The sequence below is a fragment of the Notamacropus eugenii genome, chromosome 1 (genome assembly GCF_028372415.1).
Source record: "Notamacropus eugenii isolate mMacEug1 chromosome 1, mMacEug1.pri_v2, whole genome shotgun sequence".
Lineage (NCBI taxonomy): Eukaryota > Metazoa > Chordata > Mammalia > Diprotodontia > Macropodidae > Notamacropus > Notamacropus eugenii.
The window spans coordinates 346,513,518-346,535,491 of record NC_092872.1 but is presented as its reverse complement, the minus strand read 5'-3'; the positions used below and the strand labels follow the sequence as shown (position 1 = coordinate 346,535,491).

At 43.0% G+C, this 21,974-nt stretch overlaps 1 protein-coding gene and 1 pseudogene across 4 annotated transcripts in view; both read left to right on the top strand.

Annotated features, from left to right (window-relative positions):
* INF2 (inverted formin 2) overlaps positions 1 to 21,974 on the top strand; it is an 83,010-nt gene that overhangs the window by 43,858 nt on the left and 17,178 nt on the right. For all 4 annotated transcript variants that reach the window (XM_072630061.1, XM_072630062.1, XM_072630063.1 and 1 more), the window contains exons 6-12: positions 4,175 to 4,316; positions 5,944 to 6,085; positions 11,182 to 11,961; positions 17,611 to 17,756; positions 18,016 to 18,077; positions 19,779 to 19,881; positions 20,392 to 20,477. In XM_072630061.1, the coding sequence (XP_072486162.1) occupies positions 4,175 to 4,316; positions 5,944 to 6,085; positions 11,182 to 11,961; positions 17,611 to 17,756; positions 18,016 to 18,077; positions 19,779 to 19,881; positions 20,392 to 20,477 (1,461 nt within the window). The remainder of the gene's footprint in view (positions 1 to 4,174; positions 4,317 to 5,943; positions 6,086 to 11,181; positions 11,962 to 17,610; positions 17,757 to 18,015; positions 18,078 to 19,778; positions 19,882 to 20,391; positions 20,478 to 21,974) is intronic.
* LOC140521904 (U6atac minor spliceosomal RNA) lies at positions 1,587 to 1,707 on the top strand (annotated as a pseudogene).

Below are 21,974 nucleotides of genomic sequence, written 5' to 3'. Positions count from 1 at the left end.
TCCATCCCTCACCCATCTTCCCAACCCCAGCCCAATTCACTTTCAGATTTAAGCGTGTGTCTCCAGATCTCCTCCAGGCTTTCTTCCTGCTCCATCCCCTTCCCATCCACCCCCTTCCCATCCACCCCCTTCCAAAGCCCCCTCTCAGGCTGAGTACTCTGAAGACAGTCTTTGGACAGTTCTTCCTTATCTCTCCAGCAGGGGGCATCCTGGCCCTCTCAGCCTTGTATTCCATCAGGGGGCATGAATAACAAGACCATAGATTTAAAACTGAAAGATAAAGAAAGGGATCTTGGAGAGTAATTCCAACCCTCTCGTTTTATAAATGAGGAAACTGATAATTAGAGAAGAAAGTCCATCCAGAACATGGACTTCATCACCTGGCCTCAGACTCTAAAACCCAGTGCTCTTTCTACAGCATTAATATTGCCTCTGGTCCTGTCAAAGCAATGCATACTATTAAGAAGTATTTTCTTCATTATACTTAGAATCCCTTATTCAGGGGGTTACCAGTAAATGTTTAACAACTGACTTTCCAGCACACTTTTAATTTTAATCTGCATTATTCATATTTTCTCCATCACCTTTTAAAGTCTAGACAATCAACAAAACAGCAGCAGTGATAATAGCTAACATTTCTATACTGCTCAATATGTTCCTGGCACTTGCTAAGCACTTTATAAATTTTATTTAATCTTCACAGCAGCACCTGGAAGTAAGTGCTATTACTACCTACATTTTACAGTTGAGAAAATTCAGACCAAAAGCAGTTAAAAATGACTTGCTCAAAGTTACATGGCTAGTAAGTGTCTGAGGCCAGATTCAAACTCGGGTTTTGTGCCACCTAGCTGCCTTGAGAAATCAAAGCCTCATTTGTAGCATTTGCTCATTCCCAAGGTACACATACTCATACTTAAAATTTAAGATTTGGCTCTAAGAGATGATAGGAGCCATCCCCAGTGCACTCCTCTTTGTTCTGTAACTCAACGTTTATCTGTTAAACCCATTAGGATGGGGAGTAGAACAGTATATATCACTCAGATGGATCTGTGATTTCGTCCTTGAAAGTGTTCCCGCTAGCCATGTAGGTTCACAACCCATCCATGCCTATCCATCTTCTGCCAATATCCTTAGTCTCAGTCTCAATATCATGGCAGTGCCGACTCCCCATCTGAATCGAGCTATTGTTTGGATTAGTCATACAAGTCTTAGATCACTTAATTATAGGGTTCCTCTCACTTGGCTTCACTGGAGGGGAGTCAATCTCTTGGAAATGGCTACAGAGATTTCTGTGCCACCTCATGAAATCCTTCTATTGTCCTCTTCAAGCAAGGGTGTGCTGGTAAATATTTAACAACCCAGCTTGGAGGAAGGAGGAATGTATTTGTGAGACGCTGTTAAAGCTTAATCTGGATTCATAACAATTAATCACTTTCTTACATCTAGGCAATCAATAAAACAATAAATCAAACCCTGACTTGTAGCCTTTGCCAATTTCCAAGGTGTAAATGCTCAAACTGATCATTTAACAGTTGGATTTCTTGAGCCATTTGGAACTGGCTCCAGTATACTCCTGCTTACAGGCAGTCATATGGGAAAGGAGAGAAAGTTAGTACTCCTCTTAAGAAGGACAGAAGAGGTTCTAATGAGTTTTACTCATATACAGATATAAAGTGCCATTTATTCAGCAGCATTTAACCATGTTTTCCAAGTCAGGTGGATGGCACTGTGATTACAGCCCTGCCTTTGAAGTCATGAAGTTGACCAACATCTTTTTAAATTAATTTTTAACATTCACTATTCACTTCCATAAGATTTTGAGTTCCAAATTTTCTCCCTATCCCTCCCCTCTCCCCTACCCCAAGATGGTGTGCAATCTGATACAGGCTTTACATATATATATTCATATTAAACCTGTTTTCACATTTGTCATGTTGTAAAGAATTAGAACCAACAAGAGAAACCACAAGAAAGAAGAAACCAAAAAGAGAGAGAGAGAGAGAGAGAGAGAGAGTCATATCCTTAGACTCGGGATGTGGATAGCATTTTCCATCATGAGTCATTTGAACCAACATGTTTTAAATGCCTGTTATGTTCCCGGAGCTATGCTAAACTCTGAGGATACAAAGAAAAGGGGAGAAATCACTCCCTGCCCTCATGTTGCTCACAGTCTAATGAGGGCAACAAGAAACAAATAAGTATGTACCAGACAAGATGCAAACAGGATAAATTGGGAGTGATCACCAGAGGGAAGGAAGTAGCAAAGAAGTCCTGAGTTTGAATCCTGCCTCAGATAGTTACCAGCTGTGCAGCCCTGGACAAGTCATTTAACGTCTATGAGCCTTAGTTTCCTCATTTGTAAACTGAAGGAGTTGGACTTGGTGGCCTCTAGTGTCACTCCCAGCTCTGAATCTCTAATCCTGTGATCCAGCTGCTCCTCAAAATTTAGGGTTTATAACCCAAGGCATTCTATTTTTGGAGGGTTCTTACTGATAGGACATTTTTCCTTCTATCAAACTAAACCTGCCTCCTGATGCAGCTTCTGTCTGGAATCCTTAGTTGTGCCCTTTGGAGCTGATCAGAAGAATTTGAATCCCTCTTGTACCAGACGTCCTCCAAACACCTGAAGACAGCTCTCCTCCCCCTTCTAAGTCTTCTCTACTCTAGGCTGGAGGTCTTTCGTTGGGGTCTCCTACTCACCATTTTCTTCCCCATCCTGGTCACTTTCATTCACCTACAAGCCTTCTTTGATTTCTCTTCATCCTCACTGAACTCTATGGTGCAGCTACAATATGATGAAGGCAGGGTACCTCTCTTACCTTGGATGCACTGTTCTTCTGTTCATCCAGACTCAGATAAATATCGTGTCAAACTGCTAAGCTTTCAGTCCATTAAAACTCCCAGATCTTTTTTTCATACAAATAGTTGTCTAGCCAGGCCTCCTCCACCCTGTTTTTAGCACTAATTTTTTTTAATCCAGGCATAAGAATTTATTGACACTTTCCCTTGTTAAATGTAATCTTATTAGATTCTAGCTTTGGGGTTTGATGCTATCTTTCAACATGTTAGAAATCTGTCCCTGTTCTGTATAACTGGAAAATGCCATAGATCTGGGATAGTGATAGCAGTGTAACACAGAGCCAAGGGATTCTGTTGACTTCCTCACTGACCTCTTTCCAGTCTGATGTTGGATCACTGATCATAACTTTTTGCTTCTTGTTGATCAACCAGGTTCAAGTCCATATGACTATATTACCATCTACTTGATATCTGTTCATTTTGTCCCCTAGGATGAGAGACTTTGGCAAATGCTTTGCCAAGATCCAGATATTCTATGCCTCAAATATTCCCTGGTCTAGTAACCCAAGTCAAAAAAGGCAATAACGTTACTCTTTTATGACCTTTGTTTGATAAAACATTGATTAACATTTGAAAGATCATGTTTGAAAAACACAGGAGTCCAACCCAAAACAAGCCCAGAGACCAGTCAGTTAGTTGACCTTTCTTGAGCATCTACTATGCAAAGGTCAAGAGGCAAAGGGAAGAGATTGGAAGGATACAGATTTATCCCTCAGAGTTTAACCTCTGCTTGGAAATAGGACAGGGATACAGTATGATTCAACAAACATTTATTTAGTAGCTCCTTCTGCACGTACAACCTGGGGACTCAAAAGATAGGAATATGTAATCTCATGGCATAAGGAGAATATACACCAATGATCACACAAACGTCCTGCGACCCTGATAGGAGCAAGACATCAAAGCTGGATTTTTGTGGGCTTTGGGGCTTAGCCCCTATGTGGCCTTGTTTGCTTCTGTATCTCCCTGGGAGATGCCTCATCTCCTGAACCCCTATATGTATGAGAACTGATTGTTCTCACTGACTACTGAATGCCTAGACAGCAGTAAATGGGAGGCAGGCTGTCCTGCAATGCTCTCAACCTGAACCAGCCCAGGAGACACCTGGGCTTTTTCTCACTCCTGTATGAAGTGAAGATACTGATACCAGGGACCTTCTTGGTTGCTGGGGAAGAAATGATTGCTCAGAGTGGTAGTGCCAACATCCTGTCCCTGGGTGGATGGGATAGAGGTGGCCCTCTCCTGCTTCCCCCTCCCCACCACCATATACCTACCCCCTTCTCAGTTCTCCTTCCCACTCCTCATCCTGCTGCAGAGACATTGAAGATGCGGACCTCCTGATCCAGTGTGAGACCTTTGAGGAGGCCAAGTCTGAGGATGATGAGGAGCTGCTCAGAATCTGCGATGGGATTGACATGAGCAATCACCAGGAGGTCTTCTCCACTCTGTTTAATAAGGTCAGGGGAAATCCAAAGGAAGGAAGTAGCCTTTGCTCTAGATAATGAGATACATGTAAAGATAAAGGGGAATTAGTGTAAGGGAAAGGGAAGAAACACTCCATATAGAGTTAGAGGTTCAGTCATTTTTCAGTCATGTGCAACTCTTCATAATCCCATTTAGGGTTTTCTTGACAGAGATACTAGAACGGTTTGCCATTTCCTTCCCCAGCTCACTTTACAGATGAGGAAACTGAGGCATACAGGGTTAAGTGATTTGCCCAGAGTCACACAGCTAGGAAATGTCTAAGGCCAGATTTGAACTCAGGAAGATGAGTCTTTCTGACTTCAGGCTTGATACTCTATCCACTACACCACCTAGGTACCCCAGAGTTAGAGGACCAGTATTCAAATCCCAGCTCTGATATTTATGTGACTGGACAAGTCAGCTTCCCTAAGCTTCAATAACATCCTTTATAAACTGGAAGTAGAGGGAGGGTAAGAGAGGACAGGATGAAATAATCTAAAAGATCCCTTCAGTTTCAAATCTTGGGAATGGCCTTTGAGTAAGATGGTGGTGAAATATGGAAAAAGGCTGAACTGGTGCAAATTTAGTGTCCAGAATAAGGCAGATAATATCCTCAATGCCTGCTGCTCTGGTCAGACCATAGCCAGGGAATGGGCACACTGTGTAATGGTAACCAGTTCTGGTCACAACATTTTAAGAAGGCCTTGGACAAACTGGAGTGTGTTTTATAGGAGAACAACCAACAAAAGAAGAGAGAAAAGTACCAGGACATAAGAGGAGAAGAAAGGAAAAGAAGGCCTTTGGGAGATGAAAGATTCATTGAAGGAATCTTAGAATATAGGATGGATATTAGGGCTAAGAGGGGCCATAAATATTTTTTAGCCCAAAAACCTTATTTCATGCATGAAGAAACCATATTGTTAATCACAATTAGTCAAAAAACATTTAATAAACATATACCATGTCCCAGGTTCTGTGTTAAGTGCTGGGGTTACAAAGGCCTTCAGATCTGAAGAATTGACGTTTGGAATAAAGAGTAGACTTGTTTTACTCGGTCTCAGAGGGCAGACCTAGGAGTAAGATAGGGAAATTAAAAGGAGACAAATTTAAGCCCAATATGAGGGGAAAGTTTTTCTAACATTTATAGATGCCTAACAATAAGGGAGGTAATGAGTTGCCTGTGATGTTCAGTGTTTAAGCAGAGGTCAGGTGATCCTGTCAAGAATTGCAGAAGAGATTTCCATTCTTAGGGGAGAGGTTGGATAAGAGACCTCTGAGGTCTCTTTCAGCTCCTGAGATTCTAGGATTCTATGGCCTTGGTCAGGGTTTGCATTGGGGAGACACAATCCACATAATCTGGACCCCTGAACCATTAGCCTTTGGCCATGGCCTAAAATTTGTTCTGTAAAATTTGGATTCAGTCAAAAGGCCTCACTTAAGGATCTAGACCACATGTGGTCTCAAGGCCACAGTTTCCCCACCCCTGGCATAAGGAATGGCCCTAGTTGGCCCAGGCTGGAGCAGAGGTGTTCTGCCTCACTCTGTGGGGAGAGAGTAGGAGGAATCAAGAGGACAGGGCTGGGGATGATTCTAACCATAGGCCCTTCTCTTGGCTTCCAGGTGAGCTGCTCCCCCATCTCAGTCCAACTACTCTCTGTCCTGCAAGGTCTCCTGCACCTGGAACCCACCCACCACTCCAGCTTGCTGCTGTGGGAAGCCCTGGAAATCCTAGTGAATAGAGCTGTGCTCTTAGCCAGTGATGGTAAGGATTGATCCCAGGTTACCATCTCCATTCTCAGGTTCTGTCTCAGACAACATCGTACAACATGGCCTCCCTCGCACCTTTTCCCTTTCTGAGGACCCACAGACAGCCCAGCCTGCTCTGTACCTTGCCTAACCCTCTTTGCACTCAGATTCTTACTGCTTTAAACCCTGTTTCAGAAGGGATCTGATCATCTCAAGTACACTAAATGCCTGACAATGCCATGTTCCCACTCGGACACTGCCATCAAGGGAACAAACTGGTTGAGAGGGTAATTCTGAACCTATAGAAAAAATGACTTCCAAGGTCATTCCCAGCATCTGTGATTCTATGAAGAAGGTGCTAATGGTGGAATTCATCACCTTTGCATGTGAATGGGGGAGAATTCTTCGGGCCAGGGGCCACTTTGAACATCCCACCCCCCCATCACAGTAGATCGATAGACTTGTACTTATGCAGGGCAATTCTTGAAGAGACCTGGACTCTTAAATCCCATTCTGGCACTAACTTTCCCTGTGACCCAGGGCACATCCTTGCCTTCTTGGTGTTCACTTGGTAAAATGAGAAGGTTGGATGAAATAATAAAAATAATAGCAATCATCACTCACATATGTAGTTTAAGGGTTAGGAAAGGCTCTCCTCACAACAATTCTGTGAGGTGTCCACAGTACAAATATTGTCTCTATTTTATAATTGAGGAAACTGGTGATAAGTGCAGGAGTGACTTTCCCAGGATCATAAGGCTGATAGTGGCGGTACTGGGACACAAGCACCAATATTTTCTGAATTCCACATCCTCTCCTGACCATTATACCTTATTATACCCTTCCAGTTTTGATGTTCTTTGTCTGCTGTGACTACCTATAAAGCCGACCATTGATGCTCCTTCTTAGACCCCCATACATGACACTCCACTAGCCCCTGAGTAGCCCCTTGAGGTTCTAGCCTGTCTCTAGGAGATATTGGGGCACACAATGTAATGTTTCTGAGAGGAAAATGAGAGTTCTCAGGAGAGGCTTAGAGAATGGGGTGAAATAAACTGATATCTAAACTCCCTTCTAATTCATTTTAGTCTCATTCTGGGTGTAAGGAAGGAGTAGAGAGATCTCAGCCCTAATCCTTTCCTACTGCCATCCCCACCCCCTACTCCTGATTCCCAAACTTGCAAGAGTCCCCAAGCTTACTCAGAGGGCATCTAGTCCAACCCAGACCTGAAGAGGCATGCTATCTTCAGCATCCCCCCAAAGTGGTCCTCCAGTGATCACATTCTCCTGAGGTCATCCATTCTGCTTTGCAGGGAAGGTGGCTCTGATGGTAACTGTTTACTTAGAAGGAGCTGGTATTTGCCTTTTTTTTTTTTAGCAACTTCCAGTGACTTCTGCTTTCTTGCTTCAAGTGAGACATGTCCAGTCCTCCTTCTCCTAGTACTTGGATGCAGTGGTTATGGTCCCATTCCTCATGTTCTCCAGGTTAAACATCCTCAGTGTCTTCACTTGACCCTCATGGAATATTCTCCAGTCACCTCATCCTCCGAGCTGCCCTCCTGTGGACATGGGAGGGTGTGGCATAGGAATCAGAGGGAGGAAGGAGGAGGCGGGGGAGACGGACAGACAGACAGACAGACAGAGACAGAGAGAATTTTCAGTCATCTTTAGTCCTTTCCAACTTTTCAGTTGGGGTTTTCTTGGAAGAGATAGTGGAGTGGTTTGTCATTCCCTTTTCCATCTCATTTTACAGAAGAGGAAACTGAGGCAAACAGGGTTAAGTAACTTGTTCAGGATCACACAGCTAGTAAGTATCTGAGGTCAGATTTGAATTCAGGTCTTCCTGACTCCAAACCAGCATTCTATTTACCGCACCACCTAGCTGACCACAGTCCTCCATGTGCACCCTGACCAGAGCTAGAGGTTGACAGAATGATGATTTCTATGTTCAGGAAACACTGCCTCACTTAATACAGCCTAAGTTCCTATCTACTGTTTGGTCTCCTGTTGATTCACAGGGACTGCAGTCCACTAAAACCTCTAGCTCTTTTTCACAGATATTCTGCGCCTCCTCCAGACTGCACTTGTGGAGTTGGCATTTTGGACTGAGTCAAAAACTGTGTGTGTGTGTGTGTGTGTGTGTGTGTGTGTGTGTGTGTGTGTATCTGATCTATTTAAGTGAGGAAAACATGGTTCCTGCCCTCTGGAAGCTCAGGTCATTGGGGGTGTGATGAGACTGACCCTTGGAATGGAGCATGGTTAGGGATTATTTACAGAGCTCCCTTACCTTGCTAGCCTGCTTCGTTGCCATCCTGAATCCTCCCCACAGATATACTAGGTCTAGAATGAAGGGGCTGGCAGAGTGCTTGCCCACATGTCAGAAGAGACTTTAGGGTTCAAGCCTTGCATTTTAAAGCTGAGAAAACCAAGGCCTTGAGAGAACATTTAATTTGTTCACGGTCACAGCCAATAAATGACAAAGTCCTTGCCTCATCTATCTCACTCTGTCACTTGGTACCTATACATCTGAGCCATAGATTTTTTTAAGAATTGAAAAGAATCTGATCCAGTTCACCTCTTTTATTGTAGACAAAGGGAAACTGAGACTCAGAGAGGCAGGACTTGCCATAGTCACTTAGCTAGTAAATCGGAGAGCCAGGATTCTAGATTTCCTAGTTCTCAGACTCAGAACTTCAGCTTATGAGGGTCATAAACCAGTCCCCTGTTATGCCAGCTAGAATCCAGTCTTTAAATAAGCCCTTTGGAAGAGAAAGGAGACAGGACCCTCAAACTCCCATCAATAGTCCTAGATGCTTCTGCCATGTGCAGATCCTGACATACTTTATGATCTTAACTTGGGGGGAATCAGTCCCCCAGATTCAGTTCCTGCTAAGTGAGGCAAGATGTTCTTTTGTTGTGTCCTCCAGGATTTAGCGGATGAGTCTGTCTTAAAATAACAAGATTTTAGAGCTGGAAAAGACCAGGACCTTAAAGATAAGGCCCCTAGAAAAATGTGAGGATAAACAGGCACTGTAGGAGCAGAAATCAGAACCAGGGGATAAGAACATAAAATTTTATGGGTTCTTAGAGATCGTCTGGTCCAACTGTCTCACTTTACAGAGGAAAATGAGTTTAAGAGAAGGGAAGGGACTCACCCAAGGTCACAGGTCAATGCTTTGGAGCCAAGTATCCATCTTAGAACATTCCATTCTAGTGAGTCAGGCCCCTGAAATCAAGGAGTTCCCAGCTGGGGAGAGTCATGGGCCAGAGGGTAAGTTAGCCCTCTGACCTGTAGCTCCCTCTGACCGAGACTTGGGAAGCCCTGGGAATGCACAGTCAGGATGCACAGCCAGGATCATAGGATTTTAGAGCTGGAGCGTCCCTTAGTTTTTTTAAAGTTCCATTTATTTCAATTAGCGAGCACTTATCTTCTCCCATATTTGAAAAAAAAGAAAAAACAAAACAAAACCTTTATATAGGCAGGCAAAACAAATTCCTGTATTGGCTGCATCTGAAAATATATGTCTCTTACCGCATCTTGAATAGGTCGCCCACCTCTCAGGGGTTCGGCAGCCCCACACTGTCTGTCTGCTAGAACTGCACTTGGTCACTGCATCGATCAATGTTCTTGAATCTTTCAAAGTTGATGGTTTTGTGATTCCTGGATAAACTGTTCTGCTTGGGCTCACTTTATCTGCTTTAGTTCATACAAGTGTCTTTCTGGTTCCTCTGAAACAGTCCTTTTTGTCATATCACATGAGATGATATTTGAAAAGTTTTTAGCACGATGCCCGGCACCTAGTAGGCACTTAATAAATGGTTATTGCTCTTCCTCTCTTACCCCTCCCCTTCTAAGGGTACAATAATATTCCATTACATTCATGTCTCATAATTTATTAAGATCTTCCCCAATTGATGGATAACCCCTTATTTCTGTTCTTTGCCACCATATGGATCCTTTTCCTATTTCTTTAATCTTTCTTGATCCATCATTTTACAGAAGGAGTGGAGGGCCTAGAGAGGGAGAAGGAACATGTCCAAGGTCAAAAGGGCAGCAAGTGGTCAAGTCAGCATTCAAATCTCTTCTGACTAATTCCCATACTCCTACTGAGCCATACTGATTCTCCATTAGTGTTTACTCTGATGTCTTCTTTTTCCATCCTCTGTATGGGCTTAGAGACTTTATTCTTAGCCTTGCCTCAGTCTGAGATGGAAGGGGCCTATTTTTTTTCAATGAAATCCCATTTTTCCACTTTTGAGCTGCTAACAACTTTCTCCACTCAGCCTCGCTGCCCATTTCTAGTTTCCCTTCTAATTCATTTAAACAGAATCAGAATTTCAGATGGGGTGGGGGGGAAACTTCAGAAATTTCTGGTCCTACCTATCCAACCCAATTCACCCAATTCAAGAGGCCCCTCTACATGACAGGGCCACCCAGCTCCTGCTTGTACCCCTCCAGTGATGGAGAATTTACTATCTCCCAGGCTATCTATTCATTATACCTCTGGATAGCTCTAATCAGTTAAGTCTTTTTAGAAAAATTTATCTAGTCCAAGCTCAAGCTCACCCCCTAGTTCTGATCTCTGGGACAAGTAGAACAAATCAAATCCTACCTATATGACAGTCCTTCCATACTCGAAGATAATATTTGGGGGTGAGGGAAGGAAGGGTTTTAAAATATGGAAGAGTACTGGATTTGGAGTCAAAAGACCTGGGTTCAAATCCAAGTTATGCCATTTCCTAACTGTGTGACCTTGGACAAATCATTTCACTTCTGTACTTCAGTTTTCTCCATCTGTTAAATGAGGGAGTTTGGACTAAATATTATCTTATGATCCCTCTCAGCTCTACATTTATGATCCTCTATGTTCACACAAGTCTTTTCTTCTAGGCTTTGTAGACTTTAGAACTTTATTCCTCTTTGATCTCCTGTTTGGAAAAGGTCACCACTTGCTTCCTCCCCCCACCCCCAGTCCAGTTCTTGTGGGGACTGTCCATCCCTTTCAGGTACTTCTTGCTCTTTTCCTTCTCTCCCAATCCCCGCCCCCCACCTCCTACTTCTCATCATATTTACTTCCCTAACTTTATTCCATCTTTGTCCCTTCTCTGCAGTCCAAGAAAGCAGCATTGAAGAAATAGTGGAGAGACTCCTATCCATGAAGATGCGGCCTCAACAGAGCCGCAAGATCTGTAGCCTGGTCAAGACAGCCCACAAGTGTATCCAAACTAGCCTAGATATAGTGGAACCATCACCAAAAGGGAGCCCGAAAGAAGATGCCTCTGCACCATCATCAGACAATGGCAATACAGACTCTGTTAAAGCCATTCATCTGCAGGCAGCCTCTGCCACTCCCAAGCCACAGACACCCTCTCCAGCCCCAGCTGTAGCCCCACTCCTTGAGCCAGCCAGCCACCCCTCACCACCTCCCCCTCCACCTCTGCCCAACTTTTCATGGGCCCCCCCTCCAGCCACTCCTATGTCCAGTAAAACCTATGTCCCTTCTCCTAGTGTTCCTCCTCCTCCTCCCCCTCTTCCTGGCCTGGGTGGCATCCCTCCCCCTCCCCCTCTTCCTGGCCTGGGTGGCATCCCTCCCCCTCCCCCTCTGCCTGGCCTGGGTGGCATCCCTCCCCCTCCCCCTCTTCCTGGCCTGGGTGGCATCCCTCCCCCTCCCCCTCTGCCTGGCCTGGGTGGCATCCCTCCCCCTCCCCCTCTGACTGGTATGGGTTGTGTCCCTCCTCCCCCTCCAATGAATGGCATTGAAGAAATAGTGGTTGCCCAGGTGAACCACGGTCTAGGTTTTGCAAGAGTTCCAAACCACAGGAAAGTGAACCCTCCTACTCTGAGGATGAAAAAGCTGAACTGGCAGAAGCTCCCTTCCAATGTGGTAAGAGGTATGTCTAGCATTAATGCAGTTTCTTCCTGGGCAGCTGGGGAGAAGTTTATGAAAGAACAAGTCACGAGAGAAACTGTTGCAAAGATGCACTGTGGTCTATTGAAAAGAATAGTGGATTTGGAGTCAGAAGGCCTGGACAAATCCTCTCTCAGCTCTGGGCCACAGTTTCCTTATTTTAGGTCTCTTCTGACTCTTGAGTCCTCTGCACCTACGACTTAGCCAGAGAAGCCGGAAGAATACTACCCAGGATCCATCTCATCTACAGTTTTTCCCCTTTTTCCTCCATGTGATTTGATCTGTCCTCAGCTGGTCCCCCACAGCTGCAGAATTTGGGGATGGGGATCAAAAACCCCTTCTTTCTCTTTCCCCTGGTGTCTCAGTTTCACTGTTGTCCCCACACCAGCTGCTGGGAGGCAGATCAGGCCATCATCCCAGTCACATCTCTGTAAGGCTGCACCTGCTTCCCCAGATTGCATTCCTGGTTTACATCACTCTACCCCAAGGAAGAATTTACCCAAGAGCCCTTTTGGTTTACAACACTGCCTTCAACACTTGAAGGATCCATCATTTCATTAGTATGAGTCCTCCTTTACCAACACTGATCTCCAATTCACCATTCTTTAGTCGTGGCATTCTTAACTTTTTCTATTCTGTTTTCTATTCCTTTGGCATTCCTTTCCAGAATAATATTTTTAAATACATAAAATAAATATATAAGATTACAAAGGAAACTCATTATTATAATAGTTAGTAAAATACTTTAAAAAAAAAGGTTCATGGACCCCAGGTTAAGAACCCTTGCCTTAGCAGGTAGATTCATGAGTTAACTGTGGTTGAACAAATTCCTCCTCTCAAGCCAACCCTTGAGGATGGACCTTTCTGCCCTATGGCTGGTTCTTGGACAATAGTCACAAAGGGTGTCACCAAACTACGTGATTCATAGTAGTCTGAAATGGTAAGGGGGCCTGGTGGATTACATATTGGATTTGAAATCAAGAAATTCTGGGTTCAGATCCCACTCTGCAGTTACAGTTGTATGACTATGGACAAGCCTATATCTAATGAACAAGAAAACAGTTACAATGAGGAAGATGATTATTGATTCTCTGTAAAACTGGAAAGCAGGAGGACCAGATAAAAGTCATAATTAAAAGCTTCTCAATGGCCCAAGGATCACTTTACCAACTTCCACTGAGGAATTTTATAATATTAATTGTACACAAATGATTACTGTTGTTAGGGTGACTATTTGCTGACATTTCCATAGCACCTGAAGGTGTACAAAGGTGGAAAAGTTTGCAGAGATGTGAACAATCTCATTAGAGCCTCACAAAAGCCTCATGGGATAAGTTTTATTGTCCTCATAGATCAAGAAATAAAAACTTAAGAAAGAGAAAGTGATTGGCCCCCATCATACAGCTAGTAATTGGAAAGGATGAGATTTTCCAGATTTTCTGACTCCAAATCCTGTTCTCAATCCACAGTAAAATTGTTCACAAGGGATTTGGCAAGTATATTAACCAGAAACCCCATACAAGATTAATGGAACTCAAAACTCATTGTTCTGAAGAAGCTATAGAAAGATTAACATTTTCACACCAAAAAGGAGGAATAAGACTGATAGGCATTCTTAGAGCACATGCTAACCAGGTCAAAAGCCTTCAGAAATACTTTTGGGACCCACAAGCATCACTTGACCAAACAATAGTAAAGGCTGATAATAAGTAACCTACGCCTGAATTTATTGAATGTAACTGAAAGTGGTTTATTTCAAGATGGCGCCTGTGACACTATTAAGATCCAAGAATGGGATCAAAAGGCCCCCATAAGTGACACCTGCATGAACTCAGCCAACAATATATTGACAGATGACTGAATCATGTGAATTTGTTTGTGGAAGTGGAAGGCTTTATGATGGCATTTTGGGAGCAGATCATTGCCTTCAGTGGTTATATAGAAGGATGATATTCTTAGGAATCTGTACTTAGTGATCAATGTAGGTCATGCAAAGAATTGGTAGAAACTGTTACATCACATCTATGGTAGGAGCAGTATGTCCTAGGTCTGTGCCACTTAGGCCAGCCTATCTTTTCCTAAGACCCTATCCCACGCAGGTTAGATTAGTTGTTGTTTTTTTCCTTCAGAGGTATTGAACCTTTCTTTGAGACTGGATTGACTGAGAGGACTTCCCCACGTGGTTGCCATGGTTTCCTGGTCTCAGTGGCTCACATCAACTTGCTGAGACACCTGCTTTTCCTTTGAACTCATCTAGAGGTCCTTTGCCTTCCACCTATTGTTAGTTTGTTTGTTTGTTAAAGTTTTCTCTGAACATCATTCCAAGACAGGCCCCAAACTCCCTGATTTTCTTGGCCCCTTCGCCTGCTTGATTGATATTTAGTTCTATTCCCCAGTAACCTTTTCCCCTTCCCCCATCACTTCCATAATAACAGTTTCTCCATCTTTCACTTTAAACCCCATTATTACATATTACCAAACCACAGTTGTGTATTTTCTACAGTTTATTGACAAGACAAAAGAGATGTTGCAATAATACACCAGAAGAATGTCATTAGAGATGGGAATTTTAAAAAACTACCCAGGTTCAGACTGGTTAGTCCTAAACTTCTCAAGTTATTTTATCAAGTTAAAATTGATCAACTTTTCTAGTTCCCTAGGCCAGATCTCTGTCTTTATCACTAACATGCGTGCAAAGGCAGCTTTTTAGGACTAGCAGGCCTTCCATTTGGACCATTTGGCTTGATGTGCCCTGTTTTCTCACATCCCAAACTTGCCCCAAAGTCCTATCTGCCTTTGCTTTTTCTGTATCAGCGTCACTTCCCTCTCACCCTCTTTAGGAGGTACCCATAACCACACTTCCCAAGCCAGCAACCAGAAATGTCCTGAGTTGTAGGTGAAGCAGATACCTTCCCCATGGCCACCACCCTCCCCTGATTGGAAAGTAAGGTAGGTAGTGCAGGTCTTTACAGAGGAAACAAGCTCAGAGAAGAAAAAATGCCTTGTTCATAGCCACACAGTGATTGAGCATCAGAGTAGTCTGTCGACTAAAACCAGTATTATCTCCATTATTCTGTATTACCTTCATAGACAGAGCATTGCTCTCACTAGCTGTCCTGCATGAAGTCCCTACCCTAGGCCCTTCCACCTCTAGATCAAAACAACTTACTCTTCCATCCCTCCACCCCCGTTCTATTCCCTTTGGAACATGTATATCTCCCCTCCATTGCATAGATGTCAGCTGGTCTTCCCCTTGGTCATAGGTTCCCTGGTAAGTCAGGTAAGAAATTTTAACTCCATGACTAAGACCACATGTGAGAACATGAGACCCTAGACTGAAAGGACAGCTAGCGCTAGTCTTACCTGGGGTTTTCTTTCTGACTCTCTTTGCTAACTCAACTTTTCCTACCCAGACTTTCAGGGATCTCTGCAGGCCTTTCTTTGTGCTTCAAGGATAAGCATGTCCACAATCTGTACCTAGTCTGAGCATCTACATCCCTTTCTTTTTGTCTTAACTTACCTGAGATTTTTCCCAGCGCTTACGGGACCCAATTAAACAGAACAAACTAAGAGTCCAAGATTATTGAGTTATAGAGCTCAGGGATCCCAATCCTACAACCCCCCAACCTGGTTCCAGAGCCAGCTTCCTGGGGCAACCAACTCATCCTGATAGATTTCCCTGTAAAACAGAGTTGTCAAATGTGCTGCCAACAACACTCCCTGAGGATAGCCCAAACCAGATTAAAATATAATTGGAAACTACTTAGCAAAATAAATAAAAATAGAATATAACAGATAATATTGCTTTTTAAAACTAAGTCAGAATGCAGAGATCCTTATATACTGGTTAGTGGCCCATCTTTCTACATCACTGCTGTAAAGGATCCAGCCTGGAGCCTTGGACCTCACAGAACTAGAGCTTTGTTAGAGCTAATGGAGGAAGGGAGGAAAAATTAAGTACCTATTAAGTGTCTGGCATGGTGCTAAGCATTAGGAATACAAAAAGAAACTAAAAACAGTCCCTGCCATGAAGGAGCATACAGTCTAATGGAGGAGACAACGGGCAAACAAATATATACAAAAAACTAGGTACAGGATAAATAGCAACTAATTAACAAAGAAAAGTCACTGGAAACCAGCTGCTTTATGAGACAGTAACATTCCTTCCCAGGGGTGTGCTGGTAAGTGTTTAATTACCAACTCTCCAAGGAGGGGCTGAGAGGTATGTAAGACACACTTTGAAATTTAATCTGTATTAGTAACTTTTTCTCCATCGCTTTCTTAAGTCTAGACCAGAAGTTCCCAAACTTAATTGGCCTACCACCCCTTTTTCAAAAAAAAAAAATTACTCAGTGCCCCCTGGAAATCTACTTTCTTTAACCCTTTCAACAGTTTTTTTGAAATTTGCATCATTTCAAAAAAATATAAATTTTTTTAAAATGACACATCTTAAATTTAACAACATACTGTAAATTTGCATTGAAATTTTGATAACACAATATTGCATCTTGTAACCACATATCTATTGTATTTATTGTAAACAAGTTATTACACGCACATATTCCTGCCGATGCATGATTCAACATTTTTTCATGTTTCAAACATGATTTCAAAATTTTATGTTCTTTCCTTATACTTCCGCTGCCCCAAAAATAAGTTTTATTCAAGACCCCCACACACAATTGCACCTTAGGCTACTACTGCCTCCTCCCACATCATTCTGGCACACTCCCCTTCCCCCTGGAGATGGTATCACTCACTTTGGGAACCTCTGGTCTAAACAGACCACAAAACAATAAATCAAGCTGTGATTTGTAGAGCTTGGAAATTTCCAAGTCATAAATGCTCATTGGAAATTTCATAGCTCTCCAAGCTGGTTTCAGCATAGCATTGGTTTCCTTTTACTAGCAGAGGTCTTCAGATAGAATCTGGATGCTCACTTATTAGGTATGTTGTTGGGGTCCTTTTAAATGTATGAGTTGGATGAGATAGCTACTTTTATCTCTGAAATTCTATGGTCCACATAGTATTCCCATTGGTGAATCATGAAGACTGCTTCTCTTTCATTTCATCAAATATTTTATTCAAAACTTAAAGCCTTCCTTAATCCCTCCTATTTCCAATGCTTGCTCCCTTTTTATTTTCTATTTGTCCTGTATATAGCTTGCTTAGTGTAGAATTGTTTGCAAGCGGTCTCCTCCATTAATTAGACTGTAAGCTTCTTGAGGTCAGGGACTATCTTTTGTCTCTTTTTGTATCTCCAGCACTTAGCACAGGACCTGTCACACAGAAAGTGCTTAATAAATGTTTATGGATTGACTTATGGGTTGAATATTGAGTATCTAGAACTACCACTTATATTTTTTAATGATGATTGAGAGTTAAATTAATTTCTGTGAATGTAACTTTTTTCTTTTTCCTCATTAACCCATCCTGCCACCCTTCTTGTCCCCCACAAGTAGAAGTGCTTCCTTGTAACAAATAAGTATAGTCATACAAAACACATTAGCACACTTCACCGTGCCCGAGAATGGATCTGCACCTCTATTCCATCACCTTTCTACCAAGGGGTGGAAGGTATGTTTCATACTCAGTCTCCTCACACTACTCTGCTTCCTCTCCTATCTTCCAGACAGTCATTCAATGTGGGCCTCAGTGAGTAGTATGAGCAGTGAGGATATGGAGCCTGATTATACCAGCATCGAACAGCTCTTCTGTTTCCCAACCACAAAGCCCAAGGAGAAGGAGGCAGCCCCAGTCAAGAAGGAGCCCAAAGAGGTAGCCTGGCTGGGGGCATTGGTAAAAAATGTACTATGTGGGGAGGGGCAGCTCCCATTTGGAAAGCACTACAGTGTTTACAGAGTGCTTTCTGTTCAATAACCCTGCAGGTAGAGCAAGGTTATTATTCCTATTTTACAAATGAGAAAATTGAGGCTCAGAATAGGGAAGGGACTTTGCCTATGATTGTCCCAGGGCTTTTTCTACTTCTTCTCATGTTATCCCTCCTTTGGGGGTTGTACTTTGTTTCTTTTCCCAGATTACATTTCTAGATGCCAAGAAAAGTCTCAATTTGAACATTTTTTTGAAGCAATTCAAATGGTAAGTGTTAGAGTCAGAAGGGCAGGTCAAATTTTGTCACCAAAAAGGACCCATGGGAGTGATGTCACAAATGCCACCGTTAGCCTTCAATCTCCTTTTCCTTTGAAGAACTGTGTGTCTTCCAGAGATGCCTATTAAAAATACAATTCTGGAATAGAAGTCCCTCCCATAAAATCCCTGATGAATATTTGGGTTTGTGATAGAAGAGACTCCTTTCCAGGTACAGGCTTGTTTGTAGCCAGTGGGAAAAGACCTAAGTAGATAAAATAGTGGGAGGAGGAATAAGATGAGGGAGAAAGAGAGGAGCAAGAGAAGATGAATGAGAATTTGAAGGACTCAAAAGGAGGATCCTCTCCTGGAGGGAAATAGGAGGGCTGGTGGTTCAGTGAATAGAACACTAGAGCTGAGTTCAAACCAGCCTCAGATACTGAGCAAGACACTTAACTTCTATCTGCCTCCATTTCTTCAACTGTAAAATGACGAGCATTGGATTGAACCAACTCTAAGATATATCTAACTCTAAATCTATGATCCTATGAGCCTTTCTTAAAGACTAGATCTAAGGAAGAGAAAATGGGAGAGTGTCATTGATGAGTTTTGAGGAGGAAAGTAGGGGAGAAAGAGCACGTAGTAGATGGCCTCAGTTTTCTCAGTTAAACAGAAAGAAAGGATATCTTTTGAGAAGAAAGAGACACAGTTTTGCAACTTCCTCTACTAGCACACAATGTTTTTTAAAATTTAATTTATTTTTTCTAATGAACAAAAATCCTTCTCTCTCCCCATCCCCCTCCTCACAACCCCCACTTTGAAAAGTGAAAAACAAAATCCTTGCAACAAATATATGTAGTCAAGCAAAACAAATCCCCACCTTGTCCATGTCCACAAGATATATGTCTCAATCTGTCCCCCAGAGTTTATCACCTCTCTCTTAAGATATGGGCAGCATGTTTCATCATGGATCCTCCGGAATCTGATTGGCTACTGTAGAGATTAGTGTTCTTAAGACTTTCCAAGTCTTGTTATTCTATGACTTGTCCTGGTTCAGCTCACTTCATTCTGTATCAATTCATTAAGGCTTCCCAAGTTTCTGTGAAACCATTCCTTTTGTCATTTCTTATAGCACAATTATACATGGCATAATTTATTGAGTCATTCCCCAATAGATAGGAATATCCTTAGTTTCCATTCCTTTGCTGCTACCACACATACACACACACACACACACACACACACACACACATCTGATGCTATAAAAAATTTGTGTACCTGTAAGTGTTTTCCCACTTTTTTTGATCTCTTCAGAGTATAGGCCTAATTGGGAGTATAGTGGCATCAAAGGATATGCAAAGTTAATAAGTTTGGGAACACAATTCCAAATTACTTTCCAGAACGTTAGCATATGATGATATGGTAACAGAAACAGTAGAGGCAATGATGCAGGAATTCATCTGGTAGTCAGGGTTGAGGGGCAATAGGACAAGGGGGCAAGGCTTTCAAGGGGAGAGGACAATCCATGGTTGAACTAGTCAGCTCTGGCCCCAGATGGCTTCTGAGATCTCCAAATTTGAGGCCATGACTGTCTCTGTGTGCCTGAGATATTCTCCGTCCTTGACTACCTACTTAGTAGTGAGGCCTATACGGGGCCAATCCTGGCTTTATTGAGTGGAATGTTGAGCTCACACCTAACTGCCCTTTCTATAGCCCCAATGAGGAGATCACAGACATGATCCGAAGAGGGGACAGGACCAGGTTTGATGTGGAAGTGTTGAAGCAGCTCCTCAAACTGCTGCCTGAGAAGCATGAAGTAAGTTGTGCTGGGGGAAAGGATTCTTGACTTTATCTTTTCAATAAGAAGATACCCAGTAACATTATTAAACTCTCTCTGTGCCCAGTTTTATGCTTGCCCACACAATGGGGACAGAAAAGAAAGAAGAGATCCTAGCCAAGACCTGAGGCTGCATGGTCTAGAGGAGACAAAGAAGGAGTCCTACCCTCAGGGAGCTTATAATCTAAGGAGGAAAAGAGTTACACACACACACACACACACACACACACACACACACACGATATTTAAATTAAAAGGGGACAAAATGTGATCCAGAACCGAGGTGTGCTATTTAGCCAGAAGAGCTATAGGAGTCAGAGCAAGGCTGGGGAGGGGTCAGGGAACCCTCCCTGGAGCACACAGGGCTTGAAATCCAAGGATGCTGTGGGGAGGCAGACGAGGGGCTGCTGCCAGTAGTTTGTGCTACCAGGACCTGGGTCTTCCTAGGGTGAGGAGCCCTCATCCCTTTGTGGTTTCTGTCCTTACCAGATTGAAAATCTGAAATCATTCCAAGAGGAGAAAACCAAGTTAGCCAGTGCTGACCAGTTCTATCTCCTCCTACTCAGTGTTCCCAGGTAAGTGCTCCAAGGTGCTGAGCCATTTCCCTTCCTTCTATAGGCTTGTCCCTCTAATAACATAGTAACAGCAAGCTTCATGGGTCCTGACTCCCCAGGATGAAGATTTAGAATGGGGGCAAACCAGCATTTATTAAGCACCCATTCTATGTCAGGGGTGCCAGGAAGAGAAAGATACAGAGAAAAGAATCCTTGCCCTCAGGCACCCTACATTCTAAAAATACATACAAAATATATATGTGGTGGCTCCCAAATAACTTGAGAGATGTCCGGGTATGTGTGTGAATATGATCAGCAAAGGCCCTCCCACAGGAGGGTGGCATTCACTGGGAGCTTAGGAGAGAACTAGAGATTCTAAGAGTCAGAGGTGAGGAGGGCATGCAGTCCAAACATAAAGGACTGACTCTGCAAAGATGGGATATTGTATGCTAGGATCTGGAAATAAGAGAATTCCCATTTGGCTGAAACAAACAGTGTGTGGAAAGAGAGCAACGTGGAATAAGCCTAGAAAAATGGGCTGGAGCCAGATGGTGAAGGGCTTTAAATGCTAAACTGAGTTGACCATATTTGATCCTAGGGGTAACTGGAAGGTACTAGAATTTCTGAGCAAGGAGGTGACGTGGTCAGAGCTGTGCTTTAGGAATCACTTTGGCAACTGTATGAAGGCTGGATTGGAGAGAGGAGGGACTCAAGGCAGGAAGCCCAATCGAGAGGCTAGCCCTGAAGTAGGGTGGTAGTTGGATGAGCACATGTATGAGAGAAATGTCAGGGGGTTAAAAACAAAAAAGGTTCAAGCACTGATTCTGCATGAAAGGTGAGGGATGGCAAAACATCAAGGTTGATTGACTGCCTGACTAAGGTGGTCTGGGCTGAGGAGGAAAGATTATAAGGAATCCTCTGTGGGACATATTGCCTTTAAAGCATCCACAGCCCAACTGGTAGGTTTTGTCTTCTAGGCAGTTACAGAAGTGGGAGTCATCTTCATAGAGATAATAAATAACAAATCAGAAGAGATCCCTTAGAGAGAAGAAGAGAAGGGGGTGCAGGACAGAGCCTTGAAGGGCACCCACAGTTCCAGAGTGGGACATAGATAATGATCCTTTAGAGGAATCAGAAAGAACAGCCAGAGAGGTAGGAGTGACATGAAAACCCAGAAAGGAGAGGGATGTGGTTCCTGACCCTGGTCAAGAAGACATTAATTACAACTTGAATAATGGTCTTGTATGCATGGTGAACTTATTTAGGAAAAAGCAGTGTAAAAATCCACATTTACAAAGCAGATAGATAAAGGAATAGAATTTGCCACAGGTTTAAAAATAACACCTCTCTAATAATGTTTAAAATTTGATTTGTTTAAAGAATATTTTGTACTTTTCCTTCCAAGAACATTGTTATTATATTAACTTAGAGTTATTTCTAAAGTCCCTTAGAACTGCAGATCTATAGTCCTGAGACTTGTATAGGTTTAGCCATCAGGCATTGATACTGAGGGATTCT